Source organism: Panthera leo, chromosome A1 (genome assembly GCF_018350215.1).
Source record: "Panthera leo isolate Ple1 chromosome A1, P.leo_Ple1_pat1.1, whole genome shotgun sequence".
In the NCBI taxonomy this organism is placed as follows: domain Eukaryota; kingdom Metazoa; phylum Chordata; class Mammalia; order Carnivora; family Felidae; genus Panthera; species Panthera leo.
In genome coordinates, this window is record NC_056679.1 from 11,787,966 (window position 1) to 11,804,470 (window position 16,505).

The 16,505-nt window shown below is 35.4% G+C and overlaps 1 protein-coding gene across 7 annotated transcripts in view; it reads left to right on the plus strand.

Moving 5' to 3' along the window:
• PDS5B (PDS5 cohesin associated factor B) overlaps window positions 1-8,853 on the plus strand; it is a 191,588-nt gene extending 182,735 nt beyond the window's left edge. For 4 of the 7 annotated variants that reach the window (XM_042950209.1, XM_042950293.1, XM_042949877.1 and 1 more), the window contains exons 32-35: window positions 692-1,131; window positions 1,222-1,332; window positions 4,442-4,580; window positions 6,027-8,853. In XM_042950209.1, the coding sequence (XP_042806143.1) occupies window positions 692-1,131; window positions 1,222-1,332; window positions 4,442-4,580; window positions 6,027-6,062 (726 nt within the window). In that variant the 3' untranslated portion in view covers window positions 6,063-8,853. The remainder of the gene's footprint in view (window positions 1-691; window positions 1,132-1,221; window positions 1,333-4,441; window positions 4,581-6,026) is intronic. The other 3 variants (XM_042949957.1, XM_042950123.1, XM_042950377.1) reach the window with 2 other exon arrangements.
• The last annotated feature ends 7,652 nt before the right edge of the window (window positions 8,854-16,505 follow it).

Genomic DNA, 16,505 nt, shown 5'->3' on the forward strand with positions numbered 1-16,505 from the left:
GTTCTTGGTTTCTTTGGAGAATTTCCTCAGTCTCCATCTGCCGGTCAGTGCATATATATATTCTCTGAATGTAGACTAGGCTTTTAGTTTGAATTTGAGTTTCTGATTAACTAATTTAAATTGTTTTTGCTTTTAATTGGTTGTAGCTGGGAAGAGACAGTATCTTTGATTCAGAAGTATTTTCAAAATTTTTAATAAATGAATGTTTAACTTTTGTGTCTTGCAACCTCCATTTATAAAGTAAAAGTAGCTCTTTTATGGTGTCTAAGTATAATATATAACATAGTTGATATTTTATATCTTATACACTGTGGAATAAAATTAGGATCACTTAATTTGACTATTAAAGCAGATCCATTATACTTTGATATATTTATCCATTACTCAAGCATGGAATTTAAATTTTTTTAAATGAAATAACTCATTAAAATTTAAAGTTTAATAAAATACTGATCTTGAAAGGTGTCAGTTTGAGACTCTCTAGCTCAAGTAAAAATGAAAATTGACCCTCTTAACTCCAGATAATTTTTTAAGTTAAAAGACAAAGCAGTTATGGTTCTGATACACTTAAAGACTCTATGTTTTATTTAGGTACAGTTTTATGACAAAAGTGGATAACATTTTCTTGTTTCGTTTTTCAAAATATTCATCCTAACAAATTTATATTTGGAATTGTGATTTTTATTCCTAGTCTGAATTGGACAAGCCTAGAAGCCGGAAAAAAACACCTGTCACGGATTCAGAAGAGAAATTAGGTATGGATGACCTCACTAAGTTGGTACAGGAACAGAAACCCAAAGGCAGTCAGCGTGGACGGAAGAGAGGCCATACGGCTTCAGAATCAGATGAACAGCAGTGGCCTGAGGAAAAGAGGCTCAAAGAAGATATACTGGAAAATGAGGATGAACAGAATAGCCCGCCAAAAAAAGGTAAAAGAGGCCGACCACCTAAACCTCTTGGTGGAGGTACACCAAAAGAAGAACCGACAATGAAAACGTCTAAAAAAGGAACCAAAAAAAAGTCTGGACCTTCAGCACCAGAAGAAGAGGAAGAAGAAGAAAGACAAAGTGGAAACACAGAACAGAAATCAAAGAACAAACAGCACCGAACATCAAGGAGAGCACAACAGAGGTAAGCGCATGTAACTCTGAACTGCATGTATTTAGTAACTGTGTTCTAAATCCTAATTTGATGCTATCCACATTTGGGTCTTCCCCAAAGCAGAGCAGAATCTCCCGAAACTAGTGCAGTTGAATCCACACAATCCACACCACAGAAAGGACGAGGAAGACCATCAAAAACGCCATCACCATCACAACCAAAAAAAAATGTGTAAGTTGTAAATAATATTAAATTTCGAACCAGTTTCAAATTATTTTGCGAGAGTTTATCAGTTTTCAAATATACATAGGGCTGTATTTAAAATCCCATATATTTGGTCCCATTATGCTAGGTAAGATAACATTTTTATAAACTTACCTAGGTGATTGATATCCCAGTTAACCCTCTGGTAACCTCTGATCACAGCTTTTAGGCAAATCTCTTTAAGTGAACACCAAATAGTTTATTATTTCCAATACAGACTTTATGATACCCAAAGAGATGAGAAAGTATTTTTAAATAATCACATCATACTGACCAAGTTGCTTGTCTTTGCACACTGTAGTTTTTAATAGCTCTCCTCGGCAACTTTAAAAAAAATAGTTTTTATATTTTTGCTTTTATTCTTTGAATTGTGTAGGAACGTCACAGGCATTATTTTTCTTTGAATTATAGCCAAAGAGGTTACCACATGTAGATCTGAAGTTTTTGGGGTTTTGGTTTTCTTTCTTTTCTAATCAAATGAACAGATCTGTATCTACATATAAATAGTTGTGGAAGTTCACACAAGCATATGTTCATGAGAAAATCACAATGACAAATTGTGACCTAAAATTGTTAAAGTAGCAGGAGCGTCAGTGCTGTCATTTGTGTATTTTGCACTTTTTTCTCAGTTATTTAAGTGGAAGTAGAACAGCATGTCTTCCATTAGTCAGAAATTCTGACTGTAATTCTGAGAGTGACCCCATTGCACACTTACATCACTGCCTTGGCTTTGCAGAGTTGCCAGCACACCTTGGCCAAATACTTATGTTATCTTGGAAAGTTTTCCTCTTCCTGTGTATTCCCCAGGGGAATACACAGGAAGAGGAAAAGTTGTTTGAGTGTCTAGCTACTTCCTGCCTTTTTCCATGTAATTTTTTCCTCAGGTAAAAAGTAAAGGTAAGTACGTTTTTGTGGCAGCTTTGTAAATGTGTTTGGATTCAATTATGAAAAGTAGCTATTTTTAAAAAACAAATTCTTAAGGAATATTAAATTCCCACGATAATTTTCTAATGAGGAAATAACAGAAATAGCTTTCAGGCTCATAACTTTAATTAGTTTATATTTGCGCATCAAAAATTAAGGGCATGATCATCTAAAATTATACACATCCTCATACAAATGTTCTAAACCAAACAAGTATTTCTTTTAAAAATCAGTGCAGAAAAAGGCTCTATATTCCATCTTAACAGCATATCTTCCTTTCATGGGGAATCTATTTTTTTTAAGAACTAGAATAACATACGTTATGATCTGCCTGTTTTTCTTGTTCTGACCTCAGTGGAATTGAGAAAGATTATATTACTTTCCCTGTAATTCTTGTATTTTCTTCCATTAACTCAGAAAAGCCGAACCAAATAAAAAAAAAAAAATTACTTGGTTTGAGTGTGTATTAAAGAATACATATCGTGGATTACCCAAGAGAAATGATAAGCTATAGTCTTAATTTAAAAAAAAAAAAAAAAAAAAGTTCTTCAGGGGCACCTAGGTGTCTCGGTCGGTTAAGCATTTGACTCTTGGTTGCGCTTCAGGTCATGATTCACAGTTTGTGGGTTCAAGACCTGCATCAGGCTCCATGCTGGCAGTGTGGGGGTCTGCTTGGGATTCTCTCCTTTCTTCTGCCCCTCCCCTGCTCGTGTGCACGCGCTCTCTTTCTTTCTCTCTGTCTCAAAAATTAATTTAAAAAAAGTTACCATACGGAGAATAAACTGATGCTTGTCAGAAGGAAGTGGAGGTGGGAGCATGGGCAAAATGGGTGAAGGGGAGTGGGACATACTGGCTTCCAGTCTGGGAATGAATAAGTCACAGGGATAGAGGGGCATGGCATAGGGAATAAGGTCAGTGGTGTCGTAGCAGCGTTATCTGGTGACAGATGGCAGCTACACTTGTGAGCACAGCATATAATATGGAGAAAAGTTGAACCACAGTGTTGTATACATGAAACTGATGTGACATTGTATGTCCACTATACTCAAAAGATTTTTTTAATTTAAAGAATATACATGCAAATAAATATCAAGAGGGATACATTTAGTTAAATGGTGGTATCTCTTACATATATTTGATTGCCTCCTATGTTTCAGAGAGTACGAGGTGCTAGGGTTTCCAGTGGCTTACAGTGGCACAGAATAGACGTTATTCTTGTCCTTTTGGGATTAACATCTAAATGGCGTGTAGTCATTACATAATCACATAAATATGGAATTCTAAATTGTGATCTGTGCCCTGAGGAAAACTTCAGGGTACTATAAGAGAACATAATGGGAGGGCTAGGGAATTGGGGAAGTTTTCTCTTTGGAAAGTGAGAACTGATTTCTTGAGAATAGTAGGAGTTAGGCTGATAGAGAAAAAGGAGAACACAGTTGGAGGGAACATTGTGCTAAAGGTTGCAGAGTAGGAAAAGTCTTGGCCAATTCAGAGAGTTTGAAGGAAGGCAAGAATTGGCTGGATTGTAGTTGTAAGGAATTAGGGAGTGGAAAGAGATGAGAATGGACAGATGGCCAACAACTGTCTGCAAGGCCTTATATATTATGTTAAGAAGGTTTACAGAATTTCTCGCAGTACAGCAGGGAGCTGTCTAGGGGGAGTGAGTGACATCAGCTGTTTTTACATTTTTGGAGAAGAGGTAAGAGACGAGAATGGTGTGGAAGTTGTGTGGTAGCAGTAGAGGTGGAGAGAAGTGAATAGATTTGAGATTTCTTTGTAAGAATTATAGGGCCAGATGAAGACTGATACGCTATTAAGAAGGACTCTAAATTTTCTGTTTTGAGCAGCTTAGTAGATGCCGATGCCTTTTACTGAGTTGGGAAAGCTAAAAGGAAGAGCAGACTTTGGGTTATGTTTTATAATCTTTTATTGTCTTGGTTTTTCTATTACTTGGTCAGTGTTTGTGAGATTCTAGGAATTAAACACTGGGTTAGGGGTTAGAATAAGAATAACATTTCTTGTTTTGTAAGGTAATGGAGGATAAAAATGATAATAAATGAGAATTTATGAAATATTTTGAGCATTTCCTCTGAGGTGATCTACTACTTAAAGATCAGAATGTTCATTTTATTTTACCTCTGTTTTACTCTAGCCGTGTAGGACGCTCCAAACAAGCAGCTACTAAAGAAAATGATTCAAGTGAAGAAGTAGATGTGTTTCAGGGTAGCTCTCCTGTCAATGATGATGTTCCACAGGAAGAAACAGAGGAAGAGGAAGTTTCTACAGTAAATGTATGTGTCTATTAAAGTACCATGTGTTAGCATAGAATATAGGAACAGAGTTGGTAAATACTTGGTCAGCTCCATATAGCACTTGCTGTTACTTATAATTCTAAGTATTTATTTACTTTTCTTGAGCAGTTTGTAACGGTTCACCTACCAGCTTGGGTAATGAGAGAACTTCCTTTGTGGAATCCTGAAACTAAGTGAGAATGACAGATGTAGCCTAGTGAAAATGTAAATGTCAAGTTTATAACAATGTGGAGAAGAACAAGTAGCATTCTGATAAATTGACCCTTGAAGCATTTAAGCTGTACCTTGATTTTAGACCACTGTTATATGTTAAATAGACTATGGCTAATGTTTCATAACTTTTTCTTTGAGTTTCATAGTAGTTTTACAAGTTAGTCATCTAGAATAAAATCATGTCTTTGAAATTTACGAAATTGGTAACATAGATTTCTTTTACAAAGGTCAGAATGTGATTCTCCCTGAGATAATTTTTTCTTAAGAATGGCTTTGTCGGTTAACACATCTTCAGTGTTTCTTTTGGAAGAAATACAGTTAACACATTGAAGTAAACTGTTCTCCTAATGATACACCAGTGCTGAATCTTTGGATCGGCACAGTTAGCCATCTTTGAGAAACCTGTGTTGTGAGATCAAGTCCCAGAGTTGACCCCCGCCCCTCTGTCCTTTTTAACATAATCAGCACTTTTGTCTGCACCAGGGTTCATTTATGTACCAGATATTCACAGAAAGATATCTGAACTGTGGTCTCAAACTTGTTGGGCTTGTTTCTTACAGCTTTGTTTGTTTGTTTGTTTGTTTGTTTGTTTGTTTGTTTTGGGTGTAAAAATAAGACAAGAGTCCATAGTGATTAATGTCTTCATCAAAAAAAAAAAAACCATAAATTAATTGAATTAAAATCCTGTTCTGTTTATATTCATCTTAATACCGATCTTTTTAGAACTGAAGTTTTACACTTTCATTAGTACTTGCCAGTAAATGGTAATACGTCTGAATTCCATATATTCCTATGTATTTGATAATTGTTAGGCTCTACATTCAGTAACGGTTTTCCCAGAAAGACAACTGTAAGCCTAAGTTTAAAATGTTTTCTTTTACCACGGAAGCGTAAGTGAAAAGGTAGTTGCAATTGTTTTTCTTGCTGTCGACATTGCTTTCTGTTCATTTCTCTTTAAAATTATTAAATAGTAAAGTAAAATAGTTTTTTCTCTTGCTATTATGGGAAAGGCTATTTATGGGCATTCAAATATTACATAAGGTCTAAATATGTGATGCTGAGGCAGAAAGTTTTAAAATAGGAGAAAGGTTTGAAGTGAAGAAAAGCAAAGAAAATCAGGAACAACTAAGAATAGTGATTTGTTAAAAAAATAATATTAATTACTGCCAAGTCTGGTATCTTAATTAAGCATCTGGTAATTTTTCTTTTAAGGTACGGCGGCGAAGTTCTAAAAGAGAAAGGCGATGAACAAATGTAATTAGTAACTTTCTGTGTGAAAGCTTTGAAAAGAAGCATTTTTTTGGTCAAGCTTGAGGCTAAGTAAAGCCTTTGATGCACAAAGCGGGACTGCTGGAGAGTGGACAGTTGGACCTTACTTTGATGACCTCATGTATTTGTGGTCACAGCGCTTTAGCCATACGCGTGGTGATAACATTGACTCTGGAGTCCTGTGAAAGTGTGATGTGCGATGGCTATGTAGACATAAACTAAAGAAGAAACTTGTAAATATGTTTTTTCTTTTACTTTTTTCTTTTCTTTTTCTTTTTCTTTTTTTTGTTTTTTGTTTTTTTAATGTTTCTGACTTCTAAAGTGCTTGTATAGCTTTTATCTGCGGCTTTAAACTGACAGTCCCAACTGTTTATTGGATCTATTGATTTGGAAAGAGTTTGTTAGGATAGATCTTAAGCAGTGATCTGTCAGTGTTTGTATTTGTATTCTCTGCAATTTTACTGTGAAAAAAATTTTTTCAACAAATGGTGTCATTTTCTTGATGTCATTGTTTGTTGGAGAGGTAAATGGTCTCTTTCCCTTGTGTATCTTACCTAGTGTTTACTCCTAGGCACCCTTAATCTTCAGAGGTGCTAAATGGTCTGCCATTACACCTGCATGATGCCTCCAGCGGGAGGACACCACGCAGATTGTGAAATAGTCCCGAAGTTTGATTATTTTACACCTCAGTATTGGTCTCAGAATTTTCTGGCCTTTCATGGCAATGAAAATTTTAAGAAAAGAGAGATTTAAAATATTTTAATTTTAAAGAGTGTGTTATAAAATAATGTACTGAATTCTTTATCCCATTTTATCATCATCCCTTTTCAGTTTTTATTAATCTACTGTATCAATAAAATTCTGTAATTTGAATTAGTTTTTAATAGTCTAGAATGTTATTGTGTATAGATATTTCCTCTTGAACATTATGTTCAGAAATACAGATTATTACACTATAATATTAAATCCGATATATACACATAGAAAGTTCCAGTTCTCCATAACAGTGTAAAGTTAATCAGAAAGAAAAAATTTTATTGATGCAGTGTGTCTTTATAAAGCTGTTCTTGAAAGCAAGTGTTTTGTATTTTATAGTGAGTTGCATGTTTATGAAAAAAGTGCTGAAAATGGGATGTGCTCTTTTCTGTAAAATCATATTTAGCCATAGTATATGATAGATTGCCCCATAACATAGTTTTTCATCAAGAGTTTATTATTGTACTTTATTTTGGAGCCAAAAAAGTTGTTTTTTGGGGGGGGGGGGCAGGGTGGGAATGGTATATCCAACTATATGACCTACTGTAGGTATCAGAATCTTAAAAATTTTGAATGAAATTCCACTTTGTCTAGATTGGGAGAAGTGGAAATTTATTTGGTTTTAGAGCAGATCTTTTCTTTTCTTCATTGTAATCTGCAAAATATAGAAACAAATTACTTAAATCAGTATCCTTTATACAGTTTTATAAACTGTATTTTGAACCAAAACATAAAAGTTACTACTTAATGCTTGCCTAAATTCATTTTAGTATTTCAGGTGCTGTTCTTTTGTTTTTTTCACAGTTAACATCAGAAAAAAAAATCATATCCTAACTTATTAAATGTATCACATTGAATAATGGAGCATTTTCATATAATACACCATTATGTTGAAGGTATATTTCCAAGATTGGTTATAATAGAGGGGGGATATAATAAAGAAACTACTATTTTGGAAAATGACATTTTACTATTTTCCAATGTATATCACAATTGATGTGATTATTTTTCTTTTAAAGATTTCTTCATGTTTATGAAACGGCCTTTTATTTTTTAAAAAATGTTTTGAATTGTGTCTTAATCTCTCAATATTTAACTATTCTTCATTTCCAACAGTACTGACACCAGTGATTACGAGAGGCTGCTGTATACAAGGCAGCTAATGTCGGACCAAGATACATTGGTTTTTAACCGTTTCATGAACTCAGTTCTCCCAAACACGCTATTTGTATCTCAGCAGTACAAAGGCATGTTTTTAAATCTATAAAATAAAGAATAAGGGATAGCTTTGTATTTTTGTCGTTGACTAAATTGCACCGGAAATGTTTATGGAAGTATATCTTTAAGACCATTTTATAAAACATAATGAAAAAATGATTGTGGAAGATTTTTATTTGCATGATCATAGTTAACCAAATTTCATTGCACAACTAATTCTGTACATCAGTTCACAAAAAATGTTAATTGTAGATTTTGTTTAATGCCAATAAGTCTGTGATTTTACAACTTGTCTGTTCACTTTTTGGGAAGATTATGATGTAAATTTTCCATTTTTCTGTAGAAAAATAGGTGCAATAACGATCAAAGTTTTGATGTCCTGAGTCTTCATCTTAGGGGATTATCTTATTATGTTTGAACTTCACATTTCACGTACTGACATTTGGAGAGCCACATACTATAACTAAAGTAAAATTACGTATGTATACAACGTTAATTGCTAACGACAGTTAGCAAACTCTTCAGTTGTAACGTTCATTTTGAAAATATGTACTGTTATAAAATTGAGAAAATATTTAACTCACTGTAACAACTTCCATTATGAAAATCTTACGATTTTTCGGTGAGGTTATCTTGCTGCACTCTGTAGCAAGTTCATTTAATCTACATTATAATATGATTTCTTGCTGCAGTGCAACAGGAAGCTTTTGTTTTCAGTGATCTCCACTGTATATGTAAATTACAAATGTGGCTGTAAAACTTGTTCCAGGTATTAAAGGTTAAATTACTTTCTGTATCTTCTTACAGCTTGTAAGTTTGATTTTTAAGATCTCCTTTTGCCCATGTGAAGAATGTCAGGAATTTAAGAATTTGTTTAACCTGGGCATATCTCCCCTACCACATAGTATTATGTCACCGTCACGAACAATTGGTATTTAGATAGATAACCAATATCAGACACATTTTTTGGCTTTTCTGTGAAGTTGAATAAACATGAAAGTTAATATGTAATTGTATTATTTTATTTATGTTAATCAGTATATATACTTACATGTGTTTACTAAATGAAGAAAGGCACATTTTGATGATTTTTTATTTTGGAGACTTTTGTTGCATGGAAAGGAAATCTGTTTCCCAGTAACATTTTTTCAAGCTTTTTGTTTAAACTTCTCATTTAAAATTTTGGCTAACAGAGATTACTAAGTACTATTTAAGTTAAAGGATTGCATAACTGAAGAAAATAAATGTATCATATAAACTTTAAAAGTAAGCACTGAGAATGTGAGTTGCTAGTGGCAGTTTTATGCATTTGTTCAGCAAATACTTATTGAATGCTTACTATGTGTTAGATTAGTGTGATTCTCCCCGGCCGGGGGAGGGGAAGGGAGATAAGGAAACAATAATTAAATATATAATGTCAGATTATGAAAAGTGTGGTGAATAGAAAAGGAAAAACCAGATGGACAATAGAAATGATTGGAGGTGAAGCTATTTTATATTTGGAGCTATGTTATTCAGTACATAAAATGTAGGTTTATTATGCCTTTATGATGAAGTTATACTTTTAGAATTGTCAAATGTCACTCGATATGTGTACAAATACTCCATGCCTACTTTGTCTCGTAGGAGTATAGCCATTCCAGTTTTGTTTGCGTGACAAAGCTTTTTCTGTCCTTTTATTTTCACCCTATTTATATATATCTTTAAGTTTAAAGTGTGTGTTGTGTAAACATTTTAATTCTTTGGCCTTGTTCTTTTATTCAGTTATAGAATCTTTGTCCTTTAGAGTGTTTAGACTATTTACTTTTGGTATAACTACCGATGCATAGTAGGCTTTAAGTTTATCAGCTTACTGTCTTTTTTGCCAATCTTTTCCTTATTTGCTCCTTTTCCTACCTTCTTTTGGCTCAGTAAAGTACTGTTGACCTTTGAGCAAGTGGGGATTAGGAATGCCAATCCCCCCATGGTTGAACATCCACATAAAACTTTTGAGTCCCCCAAAACTTAACTACTGATAGCCTAATGCTGATCAAAAAGCCTTACCAGTAACACAGTTGATTAACACATATTTTGTATGTTGTATGTATTATATACTGTATTCTTACAATAAAGTAAGAGAAAGGAAATTATTATTAAAATCATAAGGAATAGAAAACACTTGCACAGTACTGTAATGTATCAAAAAACAATCCAGTTCAAACTCATGTTGTTCAAGGGTCAACCGTACTTAATGCGCTTCCGTGCCTTCCGTTGGCTTTTTCGTTATACCTGATTATATTATTCTTCTGTGGTTACCCTACAGATTACACTATCTATGTTTGGCTTATTATAGTCTGTGTTTTATTAATGCTTTTACTACCTTCTGGACAGTTAAAGAACTTTAAAATGGTTCAACTCCATTTGCTGCTTCCCTCCCCTTTGTGGTATGGTTTTTATGTTTTGTAGTTATAAATGCCAAGGTATCATTACTTTAGGTAGTCGGTGTTCTTGTTTACGTATACATTTTCTCCCCTCTTTGCTACCTTTTTTTTTTTTAATCTAGTTTTGTGCTTTCATCTTAATTCCTTTTCCTTCAGCCTGAGAAGCTTCTTTTAGTATTGCCTACAGTGCGGGTTTTGTGGCAGTTAATTCAGTCAGCATTTGTTTGAAAGGTCTTTATCAGACCTTCATTTCTGAAGAGTGTTTTCTTTGGATACAGAATTCTAGATTAGCAGTTTTATTCATTTGGCAGTTTAAAACTTCATATTCCATTTTCCTCTAGTTTTCATATTTTCTGTTGCAAAGACAGCTGAAAACCTTTTCATTACTTGTAGGTCATGTGTCTTTTTTTTCCCTGGCTCTTAGAATTTCCTCTTTATCTCTGTTCTCAGCAGTTTGGCTATGGTGCACCTACTTACGGTTTTCGTTTTTTTAATTTTGCTTAGGGTTTACTGAGCTATGGAATCTGCAGGTTGATGTAGTCTATGAGTTGTGAAAAATCCTTGGTCATTATCCCTTCACATGTTCTACTCTTACTGCTTCTCTTTCTGACACTCCAGTTATAAATATGTTGTACTGTTTGTGTCTTGTGTGCTCTGTATTTCCTCCGGTATTCCTTCTATTCTTGTTTTCTCTTTGTGCTTCAGTTTGGATATTTTCTATTGGCGCATCTTCAGATTTACCAGTCTCTTCTGCCTTGTGCAGTCTCCCATTTAACCCACCTAATTAGTTAATTTCAAAAACTGTATTTTTTAGTTTTAGAACAATTAATTATATTTTATGGATTTAATGTCTGAAAGTGTTTTTTTCTTTTTAAAATTGCTGGCAGAGATTTGAATTATGTAACTACAATATCTGAATCATCTGTGGATCTTAGTCTGTTACCTAATTTTTCTTTCTTAATTATTAGTCACATTTTTCCTGATCATATTTCTTTCTCCCTCTATCTAGGGCTTTTATGCAGGACAATGTCTATAAAAGAACTGAAGGATTGAAGTTGATTTGATTTCCACCCCCCGTCTCTGCCCCAGGAGAAGATTTACCTTACTTTCTGTTAGGATTGTAGGGATTGATCACTTCAATCTGTGGAGTTGGTCTTGGGGTACAGCTTTAATTAGACTAGTCCACTTTTTTCAAAAGTCTTGAGGGTTAGACTTATGTGACAGGCCTTTACCTTTAGCACAGTACGACTATAGGTTTCATTCAGCCTTTCCAGCCCAGCTGAGAAGTAGGAATGCTGTTTTACATAGGATAGTCAAAGGAACTTATTTGAAAAGATGACATCTGAGCATGGACTTCTGTTAAGTGAGAGATAAGGCCTGTGAACACCTAGGGAAAAAAATATTACAGGCTGAAGGAAGAATAAGCACAGAAGTCCTTAGGGAAGAATGGACTTTTAGTATATCAGGGATTTCAAGAAGGCCAATGTTTCTGGAGTGAAAGTGACCATGGATATAAGGGTAGGAGGGAAAGTCAGAAGATAGTGAAGAGTCGGATCATAACTGTATGTCTCTCGGGAGTTGTGTTTACAGTTTGAAGGGAGTCCATTGTGGGACTTTGAGTAGGAGAGTGGCACAATCTGGGCTTTTTCTTTGTTGTTAATTAAAAAAACATAGTTGACCCACCAACAATGCAAGGTTAGGGGTGCTGGCACCCTCCCTTCCCCGGAGAAAGTTGAAAACTTGTGTATAACTCTTGAGCCCCCCCCCCCCCGAATTTAACTACTGATAGCCTTATTGTTGACTGAAAGCCTTACTGATAACAGTCGATTAACACATATTTTATATGTTATATATATTATATACTGTATTCTTACTATAAAGTAAGTACGAAAAAATATTAAGGAAATCAAGAGAAAATACATTTATAGTACTGAGTGTATAGGGAAAAAAACCCATGTATAAGTGGACCTGCACAGTTGAAACCTGTGTCATTCAAAGGTCAACTGTACTTTCAACTCAACACGTCCAAAGAACTGAGCACCTAACCTTGCCTTCCCAAATCTGGGCATCTTCATATATCTGAAAATAGAACTAGCATTCAACTAGTAATACAAATCAGAAATCTAAAAATTGCCTCTGGCTTTCCCTCTCTCTAACCCTGTCATCTAATCCGGTTGAATTTATCTCCTGATTATCCCTGGAATTTTTCTTTTTACACCGATGCAGTCTGTCTTAAGTTCTTAACATTTCTTCGCCTCCAGACTGATAGGCTCACACTTACTCTTGCGTCACCTCAAATTCATTTTCGCCGTGTAGCCAGACTGTTGAAATTGAGTGATCCCATCTACCCCAGTGGCAACAGTAACAATGGTAAACAATAGAAACTCTCCAACCCTTTAACCATTTACCATTGCCTTTAGGATGATGTGCCCCACAAAGCTCTGCATCCTTGGTCGCTGCTCTCTAGCCAGTCTTTGTAGTCTATGCCAGCTACACTATTCTCTCAGTCCCTTGCACTTAGTTGCCAGAGGTACAAGATATTAGGGTGTATATAAAGCTATGTAGACTTTGAAAAGATAAAGCGTATTCTGTTGTCTTCCTGGAGCACTTTTCCTTCTGCTACTGCATCTCGCTTCCTACTCACACTCCCAAGTGAGAATTTTCCCTAAGGCAGCCTTCTCGAGTTCTGCGAGCAGAGCAAAACCCTCTATCATGTGCCCCCTTAGCTTACCTCTCTGTAGCACTTCGCACAGTTGGCATCTGGATTATTTGATTAATGCCTGTCCCAGTGCCCCAGAATGCTCCACTACATGGAGACAGAGGTGACACATATTTTTGTTGACTAGTTTATCTCTAGTGCTCAGCACATTGCCTGGTACACACAGTAAGCACTTAAAAAAAGTTTGTTGAATAAATTAACTTTGCATTAGTAAAATTTACATAAATTAGAAAGTTTGTTTAAGATCAAGGAACTTGATAATTTATTGTGTCAGATACCTTATTAAAAGCTTTTCATAAATTATCATCCCACACAGTCCTCACTGCAGCTCTGTGTGTTGGTTGATGGTATGCCCTTTAACAGATGAGGGAACTGAGGATCAGAAATTGTGGTTTACCCAAGATTTCTCCTCTCTAAAGTGGTGACCGAAGATTCGATCACATCTGTTTAACTCCAAAGCCACCCTTTCTGTACTACATCAAATATTAATTATCAAATCAACGTTGACTAAATACTAATAAATTTTAAAGTAGTGATAATGTAATTCTTCAGTTGTGTTGGGATTTCCTAGTCAAGAGGACGAATGTAATATTGGCCACATTTTGCTGGATAGTCTGCTACCCGTTTGCCTATATTATCTCCCATTAGAAGAAATGTGTATAATCAACATTTTACAAATAAACCCCAGACTTGCCCAAAGTTCCCAGAGTAGAGCTATTCAGAGTTGATGGTCTTAATACTTACACTATGATGGGTTTGGACCAGAATTCAAACTACTTACTTAAAACAGCTTTCTGTTTATTGAAAGCATATAAAATGCTTCACACCGAGATCTTAGAAAGTGATGGATAAAAATGTCAATTTCATTTATTGTTCATAATCTACATTCTTGAGCTAATGAGTTTAACTGGGTTCACTATATAATCTTCTGCATTATGGCCCTTGGGTGCTTGTAGTTTTGTATAAAAATCTTGGGGGAAAAATTCCTGGAGAGATGATAATACTGTTAACCGTGAACATGTTATAAATGACGTGTGAATGTTTATGAGTTGGGTGCCTACGAGGCCTGTTCAATTAGGAACTGAGAGACCCGTTTGGCTGAGGTGGAGAACTTTTTGAGTTGTGCTTGGGTAGTGGGGAGATGCTTTCTTTGCACAAGCAGTTTGAGAGAACATTTTGTAGGGCTTTGAATTCGAAAGCCAGCTAAGGAAGCTACTGATGACTTTCGAGCAAGAGAATGAAGCATATAAAACACATTAAGACTTTTAACATCACAGCTTTAAAAGAGCGTGTAATACAGTTAAGGGACTATAAATAGAGGGTCTGGTAAGTTAACTATAGAATACATTAGTAGTTTGCCCTGATGAAGCAATTGTCTTCAACACTGAAGCCATTCATAACTAGAAATTGTTAGAATGAGTTCTAGAGTTCCATTGTTCAGATAGACAGACAACATTCAACATTAAGTTAAATATTTTTGTTTTGATTTAAAAATTCACATGGGGGTGCCACTGGGTGGCTCAGTTCGTTAAGCATCTGACTTCTGATTTTGGCTCAGGTCATGAATTCATGGCTTGTGGGATCAAGCCCCACTTCAGGCTCTGTGCTGACAGTGCAGAGCCTGCTTAGGATTCTGTCCTCTCTCTCTGCTCCTCTCCCACTCACGTGTGCTCTCTCTCTCAAAATAAATAAACGTTTAAAACAAACCCCTGTACTCATTAAAAAAAACAATTCACACAGGGACTTCCAAAATACTTTCCCATAGAAAGGAGGTAGAAACAACAGGACATTCAGCACAAAATATGAAAATCACTCTTTAGTTTACTAGATCAGGATTTCAGTCTGTCACACTTTCTCACTTATATATACCTATTATCTTTTGTTTTTATGTAAGTGGGATCATACTGTACCTTTTTACAACTTTTTCTCTACTTAATGTTCTTATAAGGCTATCAGCACATACAGGTTTATCTCACCCTTTGAACAACTGCATAATACCCATTGTATGGGTATGCCATGATTTATTTAATTACTGTTGTTTTGGGCATTTGGGTTATTTACACTTTTCCCTATTACAAATAATTCAGTAAATGGTCATCTCTGTATATGTCTTTGTGCCACGGGGCCAGGTTTCTTGTAAGAAATAGATTCCTATGCAGAGAATGTTGTGTTCCTTTATTTATTTTTTTTAAAGTTTATTAGTTTTAAGAGAGCAAGCAAGTGGTGGAGGGACAGAGAGAGAGGGAGACAGGGGATCTGAAGCAGGCTCTGCACTGACAGCACAGAGCCCAACTCGGGGCTTAAACTCAGGAACCGTGAGATCATGACCTGAGCTGAGATGCAGAGTTGGACGCTTAACTGACTGAGCCACCCGGGCGCCCCTGTGGTGTTCCTTTAAATGATAAATTCTGCCCAATTGCTTTCTGAAAAGTGTACCCAATAATGCTTTAAAATTTTTTCTCATTCCAGTGGTTACAAAATTGTTTTGTTTTCATTTCTCTGATTACAAACAAAACTGCACTGTGGCATATGTTTTCATTTCAGTTATTTCTGTCCTATGAATTACTTGTTGATGTTCTTTGCCCATTTTTCTCCTTTTTTTTTTTTTTTTTATTATCATTGTTATCTCTGGGTAAAAAGGGAGGAGGTACGGATGGGTTATGGATTATAGCCACACTGTGTTACATTTCCTTGCAAAAAGGTACTGCTATTTGGGGCTAGCATACAGTAGTCCCCCCCCCCCCCTTACCTGTTTTGCTTTCTGCGGTTTCATCTGTCTATGGTCACCTGCAGTCCAGAAGCAGGTAATCCTCCTTCTGAGGGATTGTCACACGGTCAATAGAAGCCTAGTGCTGTCACAGTGTCTGCGTCATTCACTTTACTTCATTCTCCTCACAGAAGCATTTTGTTATCTCACATCATCCTAACCAGAAGAGTGAATGCAGTACAATAAGGTATTTTGAGAGACTACATTCACATAGTTTTTATCACCATATAATTGTTCTGTTTTATCGGTATTGTTAATCTCTTTTGTGCCTAATTTATAAATTAAGCTTTATCATAGATATGTATGTATAGGGAAAATACATAATGTATTTTCTAGGGTTCGGTCCTATCCATGGTTTCAGGCATCCACTGGGGTCTTAGAATGTACCCCCCTGTGGATATGGGAGGACTGCTACGTGTGCTGGAAGTGGGCTTGCCATCTGTCTTTACATATTTTCGCATTAGTCTCTTGCTTATTAAATATATGGAAGATACCTTCTAGTGAGTCACCTATCTTTAAGCTTTTTAAAATGGTATTTTCTG